At 34.9% G+C, this 22,272-nt stretch overlaps 3 protein-coding genes and 1 non-coding gene across 5 annotated transcripts; 1 reads left to right on the top strand and 3 right to left on the bottom strand.

Moving 5' to 3' along the window:
• Positions 1-1,438: 1,438 nt before the first annotated feature.
• Positions 1,439-4,150, bottom strand: LOC114711497 (GTP-binding protein SAR1A). The gene is made up of 3 exons (XM_028895908.1): positions 3,786-4,150; positions 3,554-3,685; positions 1,439-2,063 (listed from the first exon to the last, which is right to left on the bottom strand). The coding sequence occupies exons 1-3, from the start codon at positions 3,912-3,914 to the stop codon at positions 1,743-1,745; spliced, it is 582 nt and encodes a 193-aa protein (XP_028751741.1). The 5' UTR covers positions 3,915-4,150; the 3' UTR covers positions 1,439-1,742.
• Positions 2,687-2,811, bottom strand: LOC114711516 (small nucleolar RNA snoR83). Its single transcript, XR_003737145.1, has one exon. It is a non-coding gene; the product is annotated as a small nucleolar RNA snoR83 (small nucleolar RNA).
• A 7,766-nt stretch (positions 4,151-11,916) lies between the features above and the next one.
• On the top strand, positions 11,917-12,634 carry LOC114711504 (60S ribosomal protein L29-1-like). The gene is made up of 3 exons (XM_028895918.1): positions 11,917-11,991; positions 12,094-12,197; positions 12,309-12,634. Exons 2-3 carry the CDS (start codon positions 12,096-12,098, stop codon positions 12,390-12,392), a joined length of 186 nt encoding a protein of 61 aa, XP_028751751.1. The 5' UTR covers positions 11,917-11,991; positions 12,094-12,095; the 3' UTR covers positions 12,393-12,634.
• Positions 12,635-14,518: 1,884 nt separating this feature from the next.
• Positions 14,519-20,312, bottom strand: LOC114711500 (dihydrolipoyl dehydrogenase 1, chloroplastic). Of its 2 annotated transcripts, none has more exons than XM_028895915.1 (15): positions 19,861-20,312; positions 19,177-19,323; positions 18,932-19,066; positions 18,653-18,761; positions 18,032-18,156; positions 17,691-17,816; positions 17,529-17,609; positions 16,904-16,966; positions 16,743-16,817; positions 16,584-16,662; positions 16,397-16,497; positions 16,077-16,190; positions 15,691-15,804; positions 15,393-15,486; positions 14,519-14,941 (listed from the first exon to the last, which is right to left on the bottom strand). In XM_028895915.1, exons 1-15 carry the CDS (start codon positions 20,188-20,190, stop codon positions 14,910-14,912), a joined length of 1,725 nt encoding a protein of 574 aa, XP_028751748.1. In that variant the 5' UTR covers positions 20,191-20,312; the 3' UTR covers positions 14,519-14,909. The 2 variants fall into 2 exon arrangements, with proteins under 2 accessions (XP_028751748.1, XP_028751749.1); XM_028895916.1 differs by having other exon boundaries at positions 15,415-15,486; positions 19,861-20,310.
• Positions 20,313-22,272: the final 1,960 nt, after the last annotated feature.

The following is a 22,272-nucleotide window of genomic DNA, read 5'->3' on the forward strand; positions in this document are numbered from 1 at the left end:
TTACTGTTTTAGTCCCTTCATCCCTAATTATAAGATTCAATTTTTTGAATTGATTTGTTCCTTTTTATAATATCTTCTTTAAGTTTATCTGAATATTTATTGCGGTATTACCTATTTTACTCTTAATTTAATGTATTTAATATATTCTCTTTCTTCATTTATCTCAATATTACTTTCTCACATTTATCTATTTGTACATAAGGGTATATTTGAAAAAAAAACTGTATTTGCTACATATTAATTATTTTTAACTAATTTTAAATGTTTTCCTAAACTACGTAATTTAGTTAAAAAGATCTTATAATAAGGGACGGAGTAGTATTTATCTACAATATTATTATTTCTTCTGAACTTGATAATTCGAGGAATAAATTTCATAGTAAGAGTTTTGGTGAATTGTGTTCAATACCTCATTGTTCAAAAAACCCTTACAAAAATATTCTTATGCTGTTGACAATATTATTTGAAATCACATTTTCATACCTCGAGTTAAGAACTAAGAAGGTTAGAGGGGAAACGAGTGGAGGAAAGATTTCTATTAGTTTGATATTTTTGAAAAAATAACAGATGATTAAAAAATTTTAATTGAAAAAATTTATTCGAACGAAGATCTTTTGGTTCAATTTTACGTTGGGAACAATATTGCTGAGTCGTCATTTTTTGGGGTTAAAATAGTATAATGCCTTTATTTGATAACGATTCTCTCACGAGTGCTTTCCACTCCGCATTTCACGTTGAATCTTCTATGATGATAATTCAAGTTGAGTCACTGCCATTGGACGGAGAGTTAAAAGGGATCGGCACTAAAAGTGAATTTTATTCCATATTATTTAATACTGATAAACTTTTAGGTTTCTCCAACTTTAATAAATGATTATTTAATTTTTCTCATGAAAAAAAATTTGATTTAGTATTAAATATTGATTAATTACTAAATTTCAGGAAAAAAATTTTATTTTCAATTATCTTTTGAATTAAAATTGTAACAATAAATTATTCTGATTCGTAAACTAAAGGCTAGAGTTATGTTAAAATATTTATTAAAGCTAAATTACCATCTACTTCTAGAATCATCTGCCAAAGTCAAATTTGCCTGCCCATGCCTGCCCATGGTACAACGAATAAAGAAGTATTCGAATAAAATCAAAATCATAGTTTTAAAATTAACTTTACGATATACGAAATAAATAAGTGAAAAAGTTTATCTCGATCTCTAAAAAAATATTCTATCCGATCCTAAATATAAAACCTATTTTGTAGTATAATTTAACTACAAAATATGTTTTATATTTAAGACCGGAAGAGTAGTTTCAAAAAACAATGGTACCCAAACACCTTTTAAGTATTCACATGAAAGAAAGAAGACAAAAAAGAAATAAAAGACAACTCGCTTTTCTAATCACAAGTAACCAACCGAGAAAATAGTCAAATAAGGATCTTCCAAGAACTTTTCTTCTGAAAAAATGCAGCACGTAAGGACAAACTTTCAATAATATCATCCAACAATACATAGAATGCAATTCAGTATTTCAATAATTGTCCCCAAAAAAAAAAGTTGATCCTAAATTTATAAGGAAAGATTTTCCCCAAAAGAATGTTCTTAAGATAGAGAATGCAGCACATAACATTACTGCAGATGTGAGATCAAATCATCCAATCAAAATTCAATTGAAAAACAGGGGGAAGAAACTCTTCTGAAAACTGCAGACAAGGTGCTAATTAATTAACATGAGGGGAAATATCTACTTGATATACTGCGAAACCCACTTGAAGCCTTCTCCATATCCCATCTTGCGGACAATGCTGCACATGAACACCTCAAGAGGCCTTAGATTGGATTCTGAGAGATTGACCTTTCCCTTGCCTGTGGTGAAATTGCTCAGCCCCAGATGATATCGAAGCTCTTCTTCTGAAGCAGCATACGGAATGTCGATCTTGTTCCCTAGTATTAGAAATGGTACATTTGCCAAAGACTCGTCTGAAAGGAGGCCATCTAGCTCCTTCTTAGATTCTGCAAATCTCTCTTTGTCATAGGCATCCACTAGGTACACAACAGCGTCCACCTAAAACAGCCAACAAACACGTGTTATGTCTTGATCGATAACTCAGTTCATGGCAGGCAAGTTCAGGAAAGATCTTTGAAATCAAATCTATATATTTTGAACCGTTAACTATGGAGAAGTAATACATCTAATAATAAACAATACCTAACAAATTAATTTTATGCTAATGGGAAAGGATAACGAGGTCTTAAATTATTTCTACACAAAATCTCAACTGTTGATAGAGGAAAGTTTTATTATAATCTTCAATACGTGTGTTCATATGGAAGAAGTCAAATGGTCTGTAATAAGTGTAGAATAAGCAAAAGCTGACAACACATTGTGCTGCAACTTGATTTTAATTGGAAAAACAAGGGGTCACAAGGAATTCCTCATCAGTCATGTCGAAAGTTTAAGTTGCCAAGTAAAAGCCTATAGCTATTTTCACTACGATATCTGACACATTCCCCGCTCAAGATGAATAATATATTGATTTCCAACCTTTAATTCTCTTAATACATCCAAAGAAGGGACTTTGAAAGCTCAAATTTAGAATTAATGATTTACATTGCATGCAACTTTTATTTGTTCTTCCCACTCTATCTGGGTGTCATTGTCTGTCCAGTTAATCCAAAAAAATATGGAAATGTTTGGAAAGTTACTAGTAAAACACCTCCTGCAAGGTTTAAAAGGATGCTATCAGCGAAACTTCCATTGTCAATATTTGCTTTCCATGAATCAGATAAATACAAGGAACTTTATCTGGGACTAAGAAGGAATAGCATTGCTGAATTGGTGAGACCAAACGGTAGCCATCATAGTTATTAGTTGGGTTGCAAAATATAATTAAAGTTACAGACAAGAAGAGCAGATGAGGTAATTAAAAAACCATACTGGGGAAATTCAATGTTAACAGAAGAGCAACAATACATCTACTGACGTGTGGAGGAAAAAACACATGATGACATCCACATAGGAAATAGACACTAACAACAAGCCAGCCACGAAGTGACCATGCTGCATTTCGATAGTAATTGGAGAGGTCACAGCCAATCAATATATAAGAATATAGAGGATCTTTGTTCCAGCAATGCTATTCCAATGAGATCTAAAGATATGGATGTAAGAGTTGGATTAATCCAGTTTTAAACATCTAAGTTATTTCATAACCTTATCAGACGCAATTGGGAGCAGAATCAGTGAGAGGTTAACATGTTTTAAAAAACAACCATCTAACGATAACAATGATGACCCTTCCCGTCTATATGAAAGCAAGTCTGCGCCAAGGCACTCAGAAAGCCCAATTGCAAAGGAAACACTGTCTATATTATATTGCTAGAAAATAAAATGATAAATTGCTACGAAGTGATAATCAAGTGGGACTATTCTAAATCAAACCCCCCCCCCCCAACATATCTCACTTTTTAAATACTACAAATCACATTAAGTTGATCATTTGCTATTATCATTGAAGATCAACCATACAAAGACAACAAGAATCAAAGAATAACCTTGGCATAATAGTCTTTCCAGACTCTGCGGGCAACTTGATGACCACCCAAATCAAAAGCCTTAAATTTGATCTTCCCAATGCTCAATTCCTCTGAAGTGGGGTGTTGGGTTGGCTGGTGCTGAACTAATCTCTGCCAAGGAATAGCAATTACAAATTTCAATTCTCCAAAAAGATATGTCAAAATAGACGACAAACACGATCGAGTTCTGTAAAATGTACACCAAATCAACCTCATCTTTCAACATGTGAAGGAGGGTGGTCTTTCCAGCATTGTCAAGACCAAGGAATAGAATCTTGGCTTCCTTTTGCCAGAGGCCCAGAGAAGCTAGAATGCCATAGAACCAGTCGAAGATGAACATGTTACCCCTGGATTTGGTTCAGGAGGTTCAGATCCAAACCAAAACTCGGAAGGAATTGAGAAATATAGTTTGAATCTGAGGGAGGAAGTTTCAGATCGCCGGTTGAGGAAGAATAAGGACCCAGATCCCACCGAGATCCTAGATCAAGTGTCGTAAACTCATGTGGGAGGAAACGCAGGTCGGTTTTTGCAAGAAGACGGTCAGGTAGGGATCAATATGCTAAACTAAGCTTGTGGCTCCCCTTCTTATTTTGATTTCCTTATTATTGATAATAAATAAACAAACAAATATTGGTTCTTTTGTTTTCACAAAAAAAAAAATTGTTCTCATTTATAGACAGATAGATAGGTACGATGTACAGTATCTGGCAGAAAATATAAATAATTAATCGCATACTTATTACAAAAGTCTATAAATAAATAACACCATTTGTCATAAGTTTTATATTTGATAGCAATGATTTTGGTCAAAAAAAATATTTGATAATGATAATTAATATTAATTATATAAAATAATATCAACTAATTGAGTGCCGCGTGCATGTTATTGCAGGACGACGTCTCGTTCTAATAATAAAATTTTATTTATAATCTATAAACAAAATCATATAATTAAAACAGGAGGTACTCCTCCAATCTTTAATATAAGATTCATTTAACTAATTTAATTAGATTAAAGAACTTAGGTAAATTAGTTAATTATAAGAAATGTGACGCGTTCTTCCTAAAATACTATAATTATCTTCCTTAATACTCACTCTCCTTTTTCTATTTAATTATGGTTGATGGAGTATATACAAGAGTAATTTAAAGAAAATTGATAAATAGGAGAAATGAATCTTATATTTAGGATCAAAATCAACTCAATAATTAAATTCTATATTAAAGATATAAGGAGTAGTATTTTTTAAACTTGTATTGAATGTATCTCCCAATCTCACCGACAACTAATGAATAAAATAATACTCCTCCGGTCGTTAATATAAAACCTGTTTAACTAATTTGATTAGATTAAGAAAGTTAGATAAGTTAGTTAATTATAAGAAAAGTAGCACTTTTTTCCTAAAACACCATAATCATTTTTCTTAATACCCCCTCTTCCTTTTCTACTTGATTATGGTTGAAGGAGTATCCATAGGGATAATTTAAAGAAAATTGATAAATATGAAAAATTATTCTTATATTTAGAACTAAAATCAATTTAACAATTAAGTTTTATATTAAGGGCCGGAGGTAACATATTATATACTTTTATAATAACGTTATGTTGAAAAGCCTGGAACCGCAACAATGTAGGAAGAGATGCTAGCGACGTACGATCAGCAGTGCTTTATTAGGCATCATGGTGCTGTTAATTAACCGTGTACAGCTGTTTCCATTTTTTTTTTTTAATGTACTCGTAATAAGTTTTTTTGCCTGATTAGGGTTTGTAATATTTTAAACGTATTTACTCATCTGTTTTTTAATATAAAATCTAATTAACTAATTTGAGTAGATTAAATATATTAGTTAAATTAGTTATTATGATTTTTTTTAAAACATCATAAGTTTCTTTCTTAATTCCCATATTTTCTTTCCTACTTGATTATGTTAAAAGAATATCAATAAAATTAATTTTAAGAAATTGATAAATATGTGAATTAACTTGATATAGTTAGCAATATAGTTTTACTTATGCTCTGTCACATTTCACCCTTTCGTGGGTTACCTTTCGCCTTTGTTTTCCTTAATATAAACAGTACAGAGAATTTATCTCAAACCTACCTATTACTCCTCCAATCCTTAATATAGGACCTAATTCTTGAATTAGTTTTAGCCTTAAATATAAGACCCATTTCTCATATTTATTTATTTTCTCTAAATTACTTCTATAGATATTCTCTCAACCATAATCAAGTAGAAGAGGGAAAATGGGTATTAAGAAAGATGATTATAGTGTTTTAGGAAAAATAAGTTACTTTTCTTATAATTAACTAACTTACCTAATTTTCTTAATCTAATCAAATTAGTTAAAATAGTCTTATATTAAGAACAGGATGAGTATTTAATTTCAAATGAGTAATTAAGTCTCCGTTGTCAAGCAAATCACATAGGAAAAGTTAGGGTTGCTTTTACATTTCACGGTGAGCAACACGTTTTTGGCCATGTTAATTTGAAAACGAGGATATGAGAAAATGTCAAAACCTTTATTACTTTTTTAAAAATATAATAATGATTGGTATTAAAAATAGATAACTGAAAATACGTGTTGTAAAATTAAGAGATAAAATTAAAATTTCATATAAAAATAAAAGGTCAAATGCGCATTTTAAACTTATTTTGGGGAAAAAAATTACTACCTTCGGTTCTTCACATAAACACTAATCAAAAGATTTAATCTGATCATAAATATAAGATCTCAATTTATTTTATCTTCTAAATTTATAACCTTTTTAAAATATCCATATCGATTGCAAAGTATTCCTGCCAAGAGATAACTCTAATGTATATAATCAAAGAGGATGGTTTAGAAAAATTAACACACATTCATTATAAATAATTAACTTCACCAATTTCTTTAATACTCTTAAATTAATTATTTAACTCTTATGTTTAGCAAGGGAGAAGTAGTATATAGGAGTAACGTGATTAGTAAATGCAATGAACAATGATGATCAAATTGTCAAAGCTAGGATTATTAAGAAGGAAAGAGGGGCAGGTGGAGTGGTTGACTGCGTAGGTTAGGGCGGACACCAAAATGACAGCTGAGAAGAGTAGGGAGCATGTGTTCGGTCCGCAGTTTGGCTTCCTCCCACGTGGCACACCCTAACATCCCCACCCACAAATGTTCACACTGAATATAATCTGAAAAGCCTGCTGTGTTTATAATTTATATATAATGAATTACTATTATTATTAGTTAATATAGACACTGATATACTGAGGATATATCATAATCATATTGCAAAAGCTCTTAAAATGATAAAGATTCAAATCCAGCCAATCAGTATTACAAAATATACTACATCTGATCCTTAATATAAGATCTTGTTTGATTTTTATTTTGGTTCCAAATACAAGACCCTAATCTATTTTGTCTCTCATATTTATACATTTTTCTCAAAATAGTCATTCTAATAATGATGGCTTTGGTCAATACATTTGATTAATAAGGATATTTTAAAAAAGACAACATCAATTTATTACAAATAACTAACTTAACTTATTTCCTCAATCTCTTCAAATTAGTCAACTAGCTCTTACAATTAGGACTGGAGGTAGTATTAAACTTTTGCCACAAAATATTTCACATAAAGGCATCCTTAGAATTCAAAATTGTTTATCACAACTCACAGTATTGATAATACATTTTATAAAAGGTTTAAACTCATCAATCCATGCTTAAAATGAACTTCAGCAAAAACTTCGATGTTATTGGTTTACAATACCTAAATCTTAAAATTTAATCTGGAGGGTTATAGTGCGACCCCTGCAGAGTGAATAATGGAAATGGTACATGACAATATGGTGTTGGTTTCATATTCTTTTGGCTAACAAAAGAAACTTGCATTATAAACAAGTCAGCCATTTATTCTTTTTTTTTTTAATTACAACTGAAAATATCATGATTTATTCTTACAACTCGCATAATATTAAAACATATTTATTCAATATATGGTATATCTATATACCCATTGTGTGTGCGTCAACACATGACTGCGTATGTATTGATCATAGTGGTTGAGGGTTGACCCAGGGATATATTTCGAGTGCCCCGGGATTTGTTCATGCTTGGGATTCTCACTGCATATTTTCCTCTTTTTCGTCTTATAGTGTTCCATGTCGTGGGATCTTTTATTAGCAAGAGGTGACAAAAAGTCGTGGTTTTTTTTTTTGGGAAACTAATCTGGCAATCCTTATAATTTTATTAGGTTTTGAATTAGGTTCCTCAAGTTTTTTTTCTTTTTATTGAATCCTCCCAATTCACTGTGTTCAGGGGGATTGGCCCTTCTGTAGAAGGCGACATGGCATATTGAAAGAGCTGTCTGTCCATTGTCCAATAGTTATTCTCTCTCGTGGTAGAAGATTATTGGATTTCCCCAGGCATGAATTGTCTCAAGGGAAGGGCGCCTCTTCTTTCACCGCCAGCCAATTCTAACATACGTCTTTGTTTGCTTTGAGTGGTGGTGGTATGAGTTGATGATTATGCTGTGTGGGCTTCTAGTGAATCTGAAAACGACCATTGCTTTCATGGAAATCCTTACCCAAACAACCTCTTTGGTGTTCACAAGGGAGGATAACAAACTGGTTGCGAATCGATCAGTAAAAGCAGGCATTTCCATGATTGTGTCTATGTTTTGCACTATGGGCCGAGACACAGCAGCCGTGCTTTTCACGGCCTTAGCGAGGCATCAATGGGGTTGATTCTTCACCGCCGACAAGGAGCTGTCATAACATTGCCAATTGCCGGAATGTTCGACATCAAAGATGAGAAGTTGATGGAGAAGTGGAACAAGTTGAAGCAGCCTTCTTCCCCATCTCAGCATTATTGACCCAAAGATGAGAGAGAACCACAGCTTTTACCGGGAGAGAGAGCACTGGATGCACTGACGGCGTTTGGAGCATTTAATAGAAGGACTAACACCTTAAACACAGTGAAATTGGAGGATTCAATAAAACCAAAAATAACTTGAGGGACCTAATTCAAAGTCTAATAAAACTACAAGGACGGCTAGATTAGTTTTACCTTCTTTTTTTTAAAAAAAAAAAAAACAATTAACGTGAATATACCACCTAATAATGCATTCAATACTTTAATTTTATTACTCCTCCGCTCCTTCATATATGACCCAATTCTTGAGTTGGTTTTGGTCCTAAATATAAGATCCGTTTCTCATATTTATCAATTTTCTCTAAATTACCTTTATAGATACTCCTTCAACCATAATCAAATAGAAGAGGAAGATGGGGTATTAAGAAAGATGATTATGGTGTTTTAGAAAAAATATGTCACTTTTGTTATAATTAACTAACTTATCTAATTTCCTTAATCTAATCAAATTAATTAAATGGGTCTTATATTAAGGACCGGAGGAGTATTTTAGTACATCTAACTTCATAATATTATTTTTAGTGAATCCAGCATCTTAAAGATTAGGGTGCTGGATGTAACTAAAATTTTTTTTGAAGTGTTCGATGCACAGAAAACTAAGATTATGATATATAAATTAGGGCGCTGAATGTACATGACAAATGAAATTAGTGTGTTGGATGCATCTTTATAAATAAAACATGCACCAAATTAAAGGAGTTCTAAGCCACACGCCTGAAAATTTTATTATTTTACGAAATCTTAGACCAGCCAATATTATTTTATCATAACCTAGCAATCTGTTTTTTTTTTTTTAAGGGAAAATCTGTTTTTTTATTAAATAATAGCATATGACCTATATTTTCGATTTATAATACGGCTTAACATTAAATTCTGAAAGAATCATTCTCAGTGAGAACATGTTAATAGAATAAGTGAAAGCTTGAGATACGAGTAATAATTTGCACAACCAATTATGATATTGCATATAATTCGTAATTCCAGGGAGTCCAGTTTTAAGAGCTGAGACTCCCTAAAGCCGACGCTGTAAGAAAAAAAGGACTGCAACGTATGCCTAATGAATTGATGGGATGGAAAATGAGAGCATATTCATTTTTTTTGGGGTGGGGGGGAGAAGAAGTTTGACTACCAATTTGCATTTGTTAATGAAGGAGATTATGATCACCTACGCATAAAGTTTAAATACAAAATACATTTTTTTACAAGAGTTAGTTCTGTTTGGGTTTGACAATGCTCAAATCTAATGACATCAGATATTGCAAATAAAAAATATCTGAATATTTATATATTCAAAAGATCTACGGTTCTTCATTATCAATTTTTTTTTGCAACTTGTACGGTCATTGGATCTCAAATCTCAAACTCCTCAATGGGTCACGCAAGGTCAATTTAAGCTGCCTAGAACAACATGGGCATGTGTACAAAACCTCGACACTTGAAACAATTGGAGCCCAAAACTTGAATTTTCACTCCAATTTTCCTAGCTAGTCAAAAGTTTCCTAGTTTGTATGGGCCCAATGAATATGATCATGTTACCCGGCAAAAAGATTAGATCCTGGCTTAATATGCTGAAGGCTTCTTGTCGTAAATTGCCACAACAAATATGGATTTAAAATTTAATAACCTGCGCATAACGTGCTAAATTAAGTTTTGAATCTCTTTATGAGAGCTGTTCATATTAAATACTTAATAGTATTTTGAACAGAATTTTCTCTAATAAAAAGATACCAATACAGATGGGAAAAAAGTTAAGAATACTTACTCTTGATCCCTTTTCTAAAATTTGGGTCGGCCTAAGACCAACTGGGTATTGATAACGGAATCTCGAATTATTTTAATTATCATATTACTACTAATAAGAGCCGGGTTTAACTAGCATACTGTCATTTTGATAAGTTTTCGTGACCCAATTCACATAAATTTTTATTTACCAAAAAAATTCATTTAGTCATCAAAATTTGTAATTTGTCTGGTAAATAGGAACAACTAATTTTTTTTCAAAGTTTTGCCATGCAAGAGAGTTTCAATTTCAATGGCCCTAAATAAGGGAAGGAGAATCGTTAAAGATTAAAAGAACAACAGAAATTCGTTGAATTCTTCTTTCACTGTGCATCAAATCGAAATTCTTCAGGAGTTTTTAATCTATTAAACTTCGAATATATTGTTTTCGAAATCGAACCCGCATCTGCTAAATACATAACAACAACTTGGCTTATTTCTTCACCTGCACCGCAAGAATATCATCTTGTCCACTCATCCTCTGGAGATTTTCAAGCAAACGTGTCTGGACCATCTGCGCAAACCCACCGCAATCTATATCGTCAACTCAATAATAATGCAGTCTCAAGGTGCCAATCTTCCTTACGTAGTATCAGCAGTATTAACGAATATTCTCCATGTTTAGGTATGCTTCACAGGTAAAAGCAAATACTCATCCGCAGGGCGAATATTTCATAATGCACCCCATCATAAATCTTTCGATCGATCATGAATTCATCTACAGTTACAGACTCATTTTATTCATGAGGAAACAGAATACAACAGGAAAAAGAAAACCAGAACTAGAACGGACGACCCAAATCACCCAATACAAATAAAGCTAATGCTCATAAGAGAACAGAATCTGACGGGAGATCAAAGGAATGCTGAGAAAGGAGAGATTCCAAAAACATATGTACTGAGATGTTGTTAATTCAATAAGAGGCGGTTCCTCCATTAAAGCCACATGAAAGAGTAAGCTTCATGACCTCTATCTGCATCTGCAATTCCAAGCTCCTGTCCTGTTCATCTGCCAATGCCTTTTTCCGATCATCTTCCTCCTCCTCCTCCTCCGCCGCCGCGAAAACTTCCTCTCCATGTACCATATTTATCAGAGTCTTAACCTGCCTTATTTCTGCTTCCAAGCTCTCTTTCAATGCCATCAGAATAGGCAGTGTAACTTCCTTGTTTACCCTCCACGCTCCTCCTCCGACCACGACTCCACCACCGCCTGTCGGCGACGACGATGAGGAAGACCCTCCCTGCAGTTGCATAGCCGTTTGTGAACCACTGGCCCCTTGTTCTCCTGACTCACCCATGCCTGTAAATTGGTGGATTTGCAAGAAAAATGAAGCGGAAGAAGAAAGAGTGATGGAGAAACTGAGGAGAAGAAGAAAAAAGAGTGGTTTTTTTAAAGTTTCGACGGTTTTCCTGTGAGTATTGGGAGGGAAAGAAAAGCATCACGTGAGCTCACGACCGAAAGAAAGTGAATGGCAGTTATTGGGCCGAACTTATTCGGCTAAATTTCGATCCATTCTAAGCCCAGGTCAGTCCCTGCAGGCCCATTTTCAAGCTATAAGGGCACTATCGTCATTAAATTGTCAAATATGGTCCACACACCACCCTAGGGCTTAGTCTTCAGATCAGGTATAAATTGTCATCTGTGTTTCGCCTGTCAATTTTTGTTTGCTGAAAACCCTAGGCGAGCCGGACTTTCACCTGTGTTTCGGTGCGTGGTTTCGAATCGCACGTTTCGCTACCGGTCATGATCTCCGTGCTTCATTTACCATTTTTTCTATCGAATGCTCAGTTTTATGTCTTTTGATTGCAGAAATGGCGAAGTCGAAGAACCACACAGCTCACAATCAGTCCTACAAGGCCCATAAGAATGGCATCAAAAAGCCGAAGAGGCACCGTCATACTTCCACCAAAGGGGTACAATTTTATTTTATTTATCTAGTTTTTTGTTATATCAATCTTCTGATTATATTTATTTTAAGACAAGCCTTGTGATTATTGATTTATTTTCGTGGGGAATTATTGTAGATGGACCCTAAGTTTCTGAGGAACCAGAGGTATGCCAGGAAGCATAACAACAAGAGTGCTGAAGCAGCCACCGAGGAAGAGTAAGGGAGCACTCTGTCATGGAGCTACAAGTATTTTCCTTGATAGATTAGATTTCGTCTTGTAGCGTGGCATTTTTTTTTTTGGGATCAGTTTACTATAGCGAACTGAGTTTTCTCCAGTGTGTCGATCAACTCTAACATTCGGCCCTAGTTCGTAATACAGTATTGTTGTTATCTTCTATTTATAACTCTTCAATTCGATCACCATATTGATATTCAGAGATGGTTGCGTTTTCTTTCGTTGCATGTGTTTGTTTCTGCATCCTGCAGTTCATTTCCCCGGTTGAATCTTGTCTTTGCAGTTGTCTAGTCGTAGAAGTTACTTGTGCTTTCATTCGACCTGTGATTATTCAGGAGCATAGGGGATATATCCCAGCATGTTTCTAGATTGGCTTTGAAACCGTGATTTGTAATCATAACATGTTACTGAAAGAAAGCCTCGTTTGGCACGCGAGAATTCTGATTGTCGAAGTGGAATTGGAAACAGATTCTTGAGCCAAGCTTGTTTGGTATTTCAGATTTTGGATTCATTAGGAAACCAATTCCAGTTAAGTAGCTGGAATCAGTGATTTAAGGTCCGATGGAATTGGTCCCATCCCCGGAACTAAATTCTTAAGCCATTTCTGCCTACACCATGATTTGTCACCTCCGCCACCATCTTTCCCTCTTTGTAGTTTTCCTCTCCGGCCGTCGCCTCTATGGCTGCCATCTTCATCAGGAGCCTTCAACACCATTGTCGAATCCAAACCAACACTCCCTCGTCTGCTATCATTGTGAACTCGCCTCCGATGCTTTTTTTTTTTTTTTTTGGTGACAGCCTCCGATGCTATTTTACTGTCATGACCTTTGTGCCTTAAGCGCTGCTGGATGGTAAACTGGTGGTGGCGGCGGCGATGGCGATGGCTGCCTGCAAAGTCGCTCTAACAACATCATTCTTCAAACTCTGATCTTCGTGTAGTTTTTTTTATTTATTTCGATTTCAGTCGAGCATCCATCGGTTCGACCTCAACAATGTCGCGGATGTGTTTGTGCTTCTCCCAGAAACATTCACCCTCTGATGAAGGTCATTTTTGGGCTTGTCAGTGGTTATTTTAATTAAAATTCGGAATGTGTCATCTAGAAGCATCTCTTAATTTGTTCGACCGAGAAGCAGCGGCGTTTTGGAACCTTTTTTGACCTTTTTCGACCTTTTTCTCCGGGAAATGAAAATCTCGATTTATCTTGGCATGGTGGAAAGTCGGAAACATTCTCAGCGTACTGTGTGTGACTTCCGAATTTATTGCCTTGCGTTGTTTGCCGACATAAAGCCTTGAATACTTCAAATCGATCCTAACTCTAACAATGATTTTGAGCTTGTTTGGGTTGCTGTTTGGCGGCCCCAAACGTTGGTTGAGAATAAAGATTGGGAGGACGGTTTTATTGTCTGGATCGGCAGTATCTGAAAAGCTATTAACACCACCCCCCGCCCCCAAAAAAAAAAAACACAAACAAATCCATCATATGCTCAAACTTAAGGCTTGTTAAAAGTGGTTTTTATTTTAACTAACTTTTGTAAATTAAAAATAAGATTGAGTTAAAACCGTAAAAGTCATTTTTTTGAAAGTTCAATGATGTGCAAGAGAACTGTTGTTGGTTTTATGATCCAATTATTTCCCCCCATTTTGATATATTTTCCTTTAAAGACATCTAATATAAAATATACTCATCAATAGCTAATAAACAAATTTTTTTTGGAAATTAATAAAATTGAAAAAATAAAAAGAATTAATATAATTTTTTATCTCTTTAATTTTGCCCGCATTTTGATTTTAATTTTTTAAAATTCAAATTTTAAATTTTAGTTTCTCAAGTTTTATTATGTCTAACATATTAATTCCTATAATTGAATAAATGTCTAGATTATTTTGCCTCTTAAGGATCAAATACCCATCGTATGAAATTTAAGAGATTAAAACTGAAATTTATATAAACTTGATGAATCGAAAATTTATTAACCAAATAATATTAGAGTCCTTTAAAGAAAATGGACGATGGAAGCGATTTAGGTTTGAAGACCGATTCGAGTGTACCATAGATTTACACTCGTATTAACTGCTGGAGCCGGCAACATCAGAATATTCTATGACACTGTTATTTTAATAAGAAATTCATAAAACTAGCATACTTTCACTGGCTTCAAAACTGAAATACCACAAAACATGAATAGGCTGCTATAAATAAAGGCCTCTCGAGAAATGATGGCCGCAATTCAAGAGGAGAACAAGTTTCTAGAACGCAATACTAACGAAAATAGGTAATTATGACAGGCACTAAGAAAAGTAAGAAATTGAAATATCAAAAATAATATATGGTGCCCATTCATTCTCACGCTGTCGGCTGATTCCCTCAAGTAGTCCTCTTCTCTTACAGGTCTGCTAATGTGCTCATGCCCTCTGTCTGGAGATGAGTAACGTCTCGGAACTCCCTATCACAATCAAATTTCTTAAAAAATTTATACTCTGATGATTAGACTGCGACTGCTTCACTTACTGGGCTCGAAGCTTGTGCTTTGACCTGCCTCAGTAATTGAAGAGGGGCGTATTAATGAACCGGGCAAAATGAATTAGCTGTCTGTATGTGCGCGTAAGTGCGCTAGTGAAAGTGTGTGGTGTTGTGTGCATTTCAACTCTTCTTTTTCTACATGTAAATAGAAGTATAATCTGATGTTCACCCTCTCCTAAAATCAGTCAGGCAAATTTGAAAAGGAAATTCCTTATGTGCTTTCAGAGGCACTGTACACCAGAACGATGTTTCACGAGGCATCAGAGAATGAAGATTCACGTATGTTTTGGAATGGCACCAGAGAGGAACTTTATCAACTCAAATTAGATAGAAAACTCTAAGGTGAAACAGGTCACTTGTTTTGATCGCCAACGTTGGTCCAAAAGAAAATTTAGTTAACACCTACATTCTTGATGCATCACCATAGAAAAAGAACAGGGAAGGCTAGATTAGCTATACTCACTATGATGCAATGGAAGGCTCACCTTTGCAGATTTAAATAGCTCATCGAGAACTTCAGACAAAGTTGGATGAGCATGAACCGCGAATTTTATGTCCTGCATTTTACCACAAACAAGGTCAAGCATGCCTTACAGGAAGACTTGTGTCGATATTGACAGGTGAGTTTATGAAAAGACATGAACGAAAATAAGAAACTCTGAAGATGTAATCAACAACTCAATATGAACATGTAATTGCGCAATCATTTATAACCACATATGCAGTGTGTACGTAATGGTGGTTAAGGAAGGAAAATTCACCTGAATATGTGTCCCTAATGCGATTGCATTGGATGCTTCGTGGATAAGATCTGCTGCATGCAACCCAAATATGTGAACTCCTAGTATCTCTCCATTATCAGGCCTGTATATCAGCTGCATGAAAATAGTATAAACGACACTCAGAGATCCATGAATCTGGGTATTTGGCCAAAAGAAAGATATACAAAGAGCTGCGCGAGAATATTAAAAATGCATCTAAAGGAAAATGACAGTGATGCAGATCAAGTAAAGCAGGAATATCAATTAGTACAAGGACAAGTAACTTGTATCACGCCGGAAACTCCTTGGCGGGCAACTCGTTAGCAGTATTTAATGTGAACATAGTCTTCTGTACAGGGAAACATAAAGGAATACAGAAACATAACCTTGGCAAGTCCCTCCGCTTCATTTTCTGCTAGGGCCTTTGTGTTAGCTTTAAAACTTGTTTTGGCAACACTTACTTCAAATCCTTCCTTTTCACCTTTCTCCCTTGCTTGAGGCTGCAAGTGTATATATTCGGTTATATCTCATTAGTTCATCTGATTGGAAGACAAGGATTTGAGCAGAGAATTTATCATCTAATACATATAGGGAAAAGGGGTGGGAGAGTTAATGGGAGATGTAGAGTTATCAACCATGCATGAGAAAGAGGACTGTATTGAGATTCGTTGTTAAAAGTGACACAATAAAAAGGCTCAATGTATACCTCCGTCAATCCAACCATGCTGATTTCAGGATGAGTGAAACAAGCAGCTGGGATGCTTAAATGATTCAGCACATAGTCTCTTCCAGTGACTTGTTCAACCACTGCAAGAAGTTACTTTATTAAGTGGAACGGGAGCCAAAGACTCAAATGTTAGTAGCAAAAACTACGTTTACACCCACGCACTCACCTGAAATTCCTTGAGCACTGGCAGCATGAGCAAGCATCATCTTGCCATTTGCGTCACCAATACAATATAAATGAGGCACCTAACATTCCATACCTTGTTTCAGTAACCACAAGTCAAAGCTGGAGAAAAATCATTTCTCATAAGATATTTGGAACAAACCAGATTTCCTTTTGCATCAATTACTCGCATGCGCTCATCCACAGGAACAAAACCACGCTGTGTTGCAACATCAATCTGAAGGAACACAGTCAACAAGATTGTTTAATCACTTCCTTCAGGGAAACTAATGCACTTTAATCATCGGAATTGGGAAGACGTACATTTTCCAAGCCAAGTCCTTGTGTGAATGGAGCCCTTCCAGTTGCTATTAGTGCAGCATCCACCTGCAATGAACCAGCATTGATAGCTTATAATATATCCAACAGTGATTAAATTTGCAAACCCAAAAAGCAGATATAAAACATAGACTAGTTATCAATGTGCATTATAGATTGTAATTGTGGTCACCAGTCATAGAGCCAGACAAAATGTTTAAGGATTTTTGTTCGCAATAACATGTTCAACGGTGATGCAGAAGCAACTAGTCTCTGAAGCAATGCACGACCAATTATATGCCATTAGGAAAGGGGGAAGGGACAATGCAAGATGGAAAAACAAAACCTATTTATCCATCAGCGCTTAAGATTCCAATCGTGTACCTCCCATAACCTATTTATCCATCAGCGCTTAAGATTTCAATCGTGTACCTCCCCATACATGCTCTAACTCAGTTAGGATTGGCTTTAGAAAATTTAATTTCATTGACAATTAACTCAATCTGGCCAGTTCTTCTTCTTCTTCTTCTTCTTCTTCTTCTTTTTCTTCTTTTTCTTTTTTATGGGAGAAAATCTGACAGTTCAAGACAAAGTGAGAAAATTTGTAACTTAAAGGAAAAGGCCATATCACCTCCAAAGTGTCCTTAGGTTCCTTGGTCTTTGCATCAATGAGGTCAATGATAACTGGTTTCCCATCCTTTGCAGGAGTTATCTATAGAAAATACGAGTATGACCCATTAAAAAGCCACCCAACAAAAATTCAATCAAGCAATTACAATTTGTAGTCAGTTACCTTGGAGGCAAAAACTCCAGTATGATAGTCAATATTTCGGGGATTTATCAGAACCCTTTGAGCCAACTTGCTAATTTCAGGATCAAATCCGGGCATGAGTTGATCTAAGGCTTCAACGAAAGTAACCTGAAGAGCATATAATTGCTAACTAAACGACTTGCATAATTAATAAATTAAATATCTGCCCACTTCTGTACTAAAAAGAAGCATGGCGAAGTATATGGTCTTAAATAGATTATCTGGGACCTATATATACACCTGGGTTCAGCTATTTGGAATTTTTACATACTCCAGAAGGAAGAGTAACAGAGAACAAGTAGAGTAATACGAAGAGGATTTACCTCACTTCCAAGAGCTGTATAGACATCACTGAATTCAAGGCCAATGTAACCACTTCCTACAATTGCTATCCAGTCAGGAACAGATTCCAGTTTGAGCGCATGATCACTGGTAATCACAGTCTTCCCTGCAGGTAATTACTAAGTAAATACTCTTAAAAAGCAACCATAGAGTCATGATTCCCTAACTTGTGCATCGGACAAGAAGAAACCAGAAAATGGAAGACAAGAGAGATACAAGATCAGAAGTCTCAAGCAAGAGTATTATACTAGTTGTAGAGATGGACACAGCATAACAATATTTACAACAACAAACTTTATCCCACTGGGTGAGTCAGCTACAAGGATCACATCATGGAAATGTGCTTCATCTTTAAACACACCGTTAACCAACTCTGGTTTACCATTACAAGATCGCTGTACTTATCCATAGCACTATCATTGAACTCAATGCAGACTTGACAAGTTCGGTAATAGACAGTATACTTTAGCATCTTATAGCTGAATGACAAGCCTACTAAATCCTAAGTAAGCAGGATTATGTATAGTTAAAAAGAACAGGGAAAATAACATAATAAGAAAGTAACATTTTAACATTATGTTGAGCAAAAGATAAATCAGTACCGTCAACTTCAATGCCCTTGGGAACGAAAGGAACAGAACCAGTTGCAATGATTATATCTTTTGCGGTTACTATTTTTTTCGAAGAGCCAACTTGCACCTTTTGAGGACCCTGCATGGATTCATAAATATGGCGGTAAACAAAAATATACTCAGTCACTTTTTGCAGCCTCATGATTTAAGGTAAACTGGGCAAGCCTTTGCCAAAGAGGACGTGGCCGATCCTTACAAATTGACCATAACAGAAATGGCAGACCACTCATAACACAACACATCACTTACCAGAATGGATCCGAAACCTGTGAGTATGTCTACTCCTAGTGCCTTTAATGAATTGGTCAAATTACCACGGATTTTTGAAGCAAGGTTATTAGCATGATCAGCTACTCCCTGCCTGTCATACCCAGCAGCAGAAACCTGAAATAAATAAAGCCAGAAAAACAATTGATGGTGAAACCAGTATCTCTCAATCGCACAACACATCATAGCTTTAAATTTAGAAAAACATGATTATATATTATTTTTACCTGTAAGCCCAAGGATCTCAAATGATGATCACTTTGTAGTTCACGCATACGTCCACTAACTGCCAAAAGAGCTTTAGAAGGGACACAGCCTCTGTTTACACATGTTCCTCCTACAACATCTCCCTCAACAATGGCCGTTTTCAAACCCTGTAGCCACCAGGTTATTTCAATTTCTCTAGGATAATTTACCCAAGCTGAGCTTATTAGTTACAGCAAATCAACATACAAGAAAGTCGTTCTTATGAAAGCATTAATATGCAAGCTGTTTTAACCTTTTCTTTCCCATCAAAATCGATATCTCACTCAATAAAAGCAACTTAAGCAACGAAATAATGGTTTGAGCTTGTTCGGGAAAATTCTTTTATGTGAAAGAACGTAACGGACGAAAGTGAGATCAGTTGTGGATTCATAATTAGGTAAGTAAGCCTGTTGAGAGGAAAGATTTAAAACAGCTACGTAATCCAGCTGAATTTTTCAGTTCAACACAACTCAGCTTTCAAATAGATATAGGCACCGAAGCAGGCCGCCTTCTTTATCAAAGTCCCTCCTTTTTTCTTTTTTATTTATACCAATCTGAGTAGAGATCTGAGACGTGAATATGGTTTTATAATTGCAAGTTCTACTGAACTCGGAACTAAGAACAACCCCATTTCAGCATCAACTGAATCAATCCGTTCATGTTACCTTCTCGACGGCATGAAGCGCCGCTCCGTGGCCTCCAACGCCAGCCCCAATGATCAACAAATCGTAATCGAACGATTTAGGAGGGGCCCCATTGTCGGACAACGCAGCCGCTACTTTCTTGAGGTGCCCGCGACTAGAGAGATGCACTCTACGATTGGTATCACTGAGCTTGAGAGAAGTGAATCCTAAAGCCTCGCGCCTTAAACCACAGAAGCGAAAATTCAAAAGCCCTCCATTATCACTGAGCGCCAAACACTCTGAATAATGATGTGATCTGGAAATGGGAGCAGCGGAGCTGTGAGAGAAAGAGAGAGAGAAAGAAGACTGCATTTTGGAGAGAGGAGGAGGGGGAGACTAATGGAAATGGCCCGAGCGGGAGAGTGATGTTAGATAGGGAAGAAAACTGGAAGGATTTGAAGAGAGGAAGGGAAAAACCTCGAGAAGTCCGTTGGGAGTTAGGAGAGGGCGGATATATCAAAGCGCGGCGGATCAACCACTTTCGTTAGCTTTGCACCCTGCGCTGCTTTCCATTGTTTTTGTTCTGTTCCCCTCCCAGTTCAAATTCATTAACGAATTACGCAAGTGCACAGTAACTAAAAATTTTCCTCGCAGATTGCTTTTATTTGCCTTATAAGATATAAGATAGGGTTAAAAAAAAAAAAAAGAGATAGGGTCTTTTCCTTTTTTAAAAAAAAAATTACAAAACTTAAACGCATATGAATGAACATGCCAAGGTCGGATTACGCCGTTTTTGTTATGTCCTTTCTTCAAATTCATTAATGAATTAAGTAAATACTACTATATAGTAACAAAAAAAATTTTCTCAGCGTTGTCGATCGGGCGAGATATATTATTAAAAATGTATTAGAAATACCGGTCCTTAATATAAGACCCCATTTGACTTTTTATTTGGTCCTAATTATAAGACCTCAATCCATTTTGTTTCTCATATTTATGCATTTTTTCCAAAATAGTCCTTCTAAAAATGATAGTTCTAGCCAATACACTTAATTAACAAGGATATTTTAGGAATGACAATACTTATTTATTACAAATAACTAACTTAATTTACTTTTTTAATCTCCTCAAATAAGTTAACTGGATCTTATAATTAGGACCGGAGGTAGTATATATTTTGTGCTCTGATGAAGCGAGAAGGTGAATTAACTTTTACAAAATTTTTACATATTTAGTTTACATTTTTGTTTGAAAAATAAGAATTTTTTTTAATTCTTATAGTTTTAATTAGGTTATAACTCAACTTTTAAACTTTAATTTGATGTACTTATAATTTTAATTTATCTATAACTCGATTTATAATTTTAACTTGATACTATTCAGTCCTTTTTCTTTTTTCTTTTTATATATACTATTCAGTCCCTTTTAATATACTATTCAGTGCCTCTAATTTACCTATTTAAAAAATTGGTGCCTCTATTTAAAAATCAAAGTACTAGTAGCATAAAATCCTCTCAATTGACTACGTAAGCGCCTAATGTAGATCGTTGAGACCATTAAATGGTTTTCCTTCCGCTTAGTCTTTCTATCTTTGCCTTGTAAAATTTTGCTTTTAAGGTAATAGTATCCAGTTATTGTTCAAAAAAAACAAAAAACAAAAGTATCAGTACTCTGCAAACGACATCTCTCAGTTGTTTTGTTGGCGCAGGCTGAGATCACTTTAAGCCTTATTCTATGTAATATGATTAACCAGTTGTTTATCTCAATTGATTAACCATTGATTGTCTCTCATTTGAGCTATCAAACCAAAAATATGTACTCCTCCGGTCATTAATGTAGACTCAGTTCTTGAGTTAGTTTTGGTTCTAAATATAAGACCCATTTTTCATATTTATTAATTTTTTTCTAAAATACTCATATGAATACTCTCTCAACTATAATCAAGTAGAAGAGGGAAATGATGTATTAAAAAATAGGGTTATGGTATTTTAGGAAAAATATGTCACTTTTCTTATAATTAATTAATTTACCTAACTTTCTTAATTTAATCAAATTAGTTAAATGGATCTTATATTAAGGACCGGAGGAGTATTAGTTTTTCTAAAATTTTGTTTATTTTAATTTTTGGCAACTTATTTATCTTAATTAATATGTGCAAGTAATAAAGATGGTTTGGACTAAAATAATAAACGTGAAGATTAAAAAAAATTGGGGTCCCTCCGTTAAAATCAAAACAAACTTTTCAAATAAAAAACAGATAAAATAATTGTCAAAAGTAACATTCCTTCCATCCCTTTACAAAGAAATAATATTGCTTGTAGCGGTGTCTTTAAATATAAGAAGCAAAATTTTTTGCCTGAAATTTTAATCTGGTTTTTCCATTTTTATCATTAAGCATATGCCACTTATTATCTTTCGGCAACATATTTTTATTCATTATCTCTCGTGTATTTT

This window comes from Neltuma alba, unplaced genomic scaffold (genome assembly GCF_004799145.2).
Source record: "Neltuma alba isolate B1F8T4 unplaced genomic scaffold, ASM479914v2 tig00011291_pilon, whole genome shotgun sequence".
NCBI classification, from domain to species: domain Eukaryota; kingdom Viridiplantae; phylum Streptophyta; class Magnoliopsida; order Fabales; family Fabaceae; genus Neltuma; species Neltuma alba.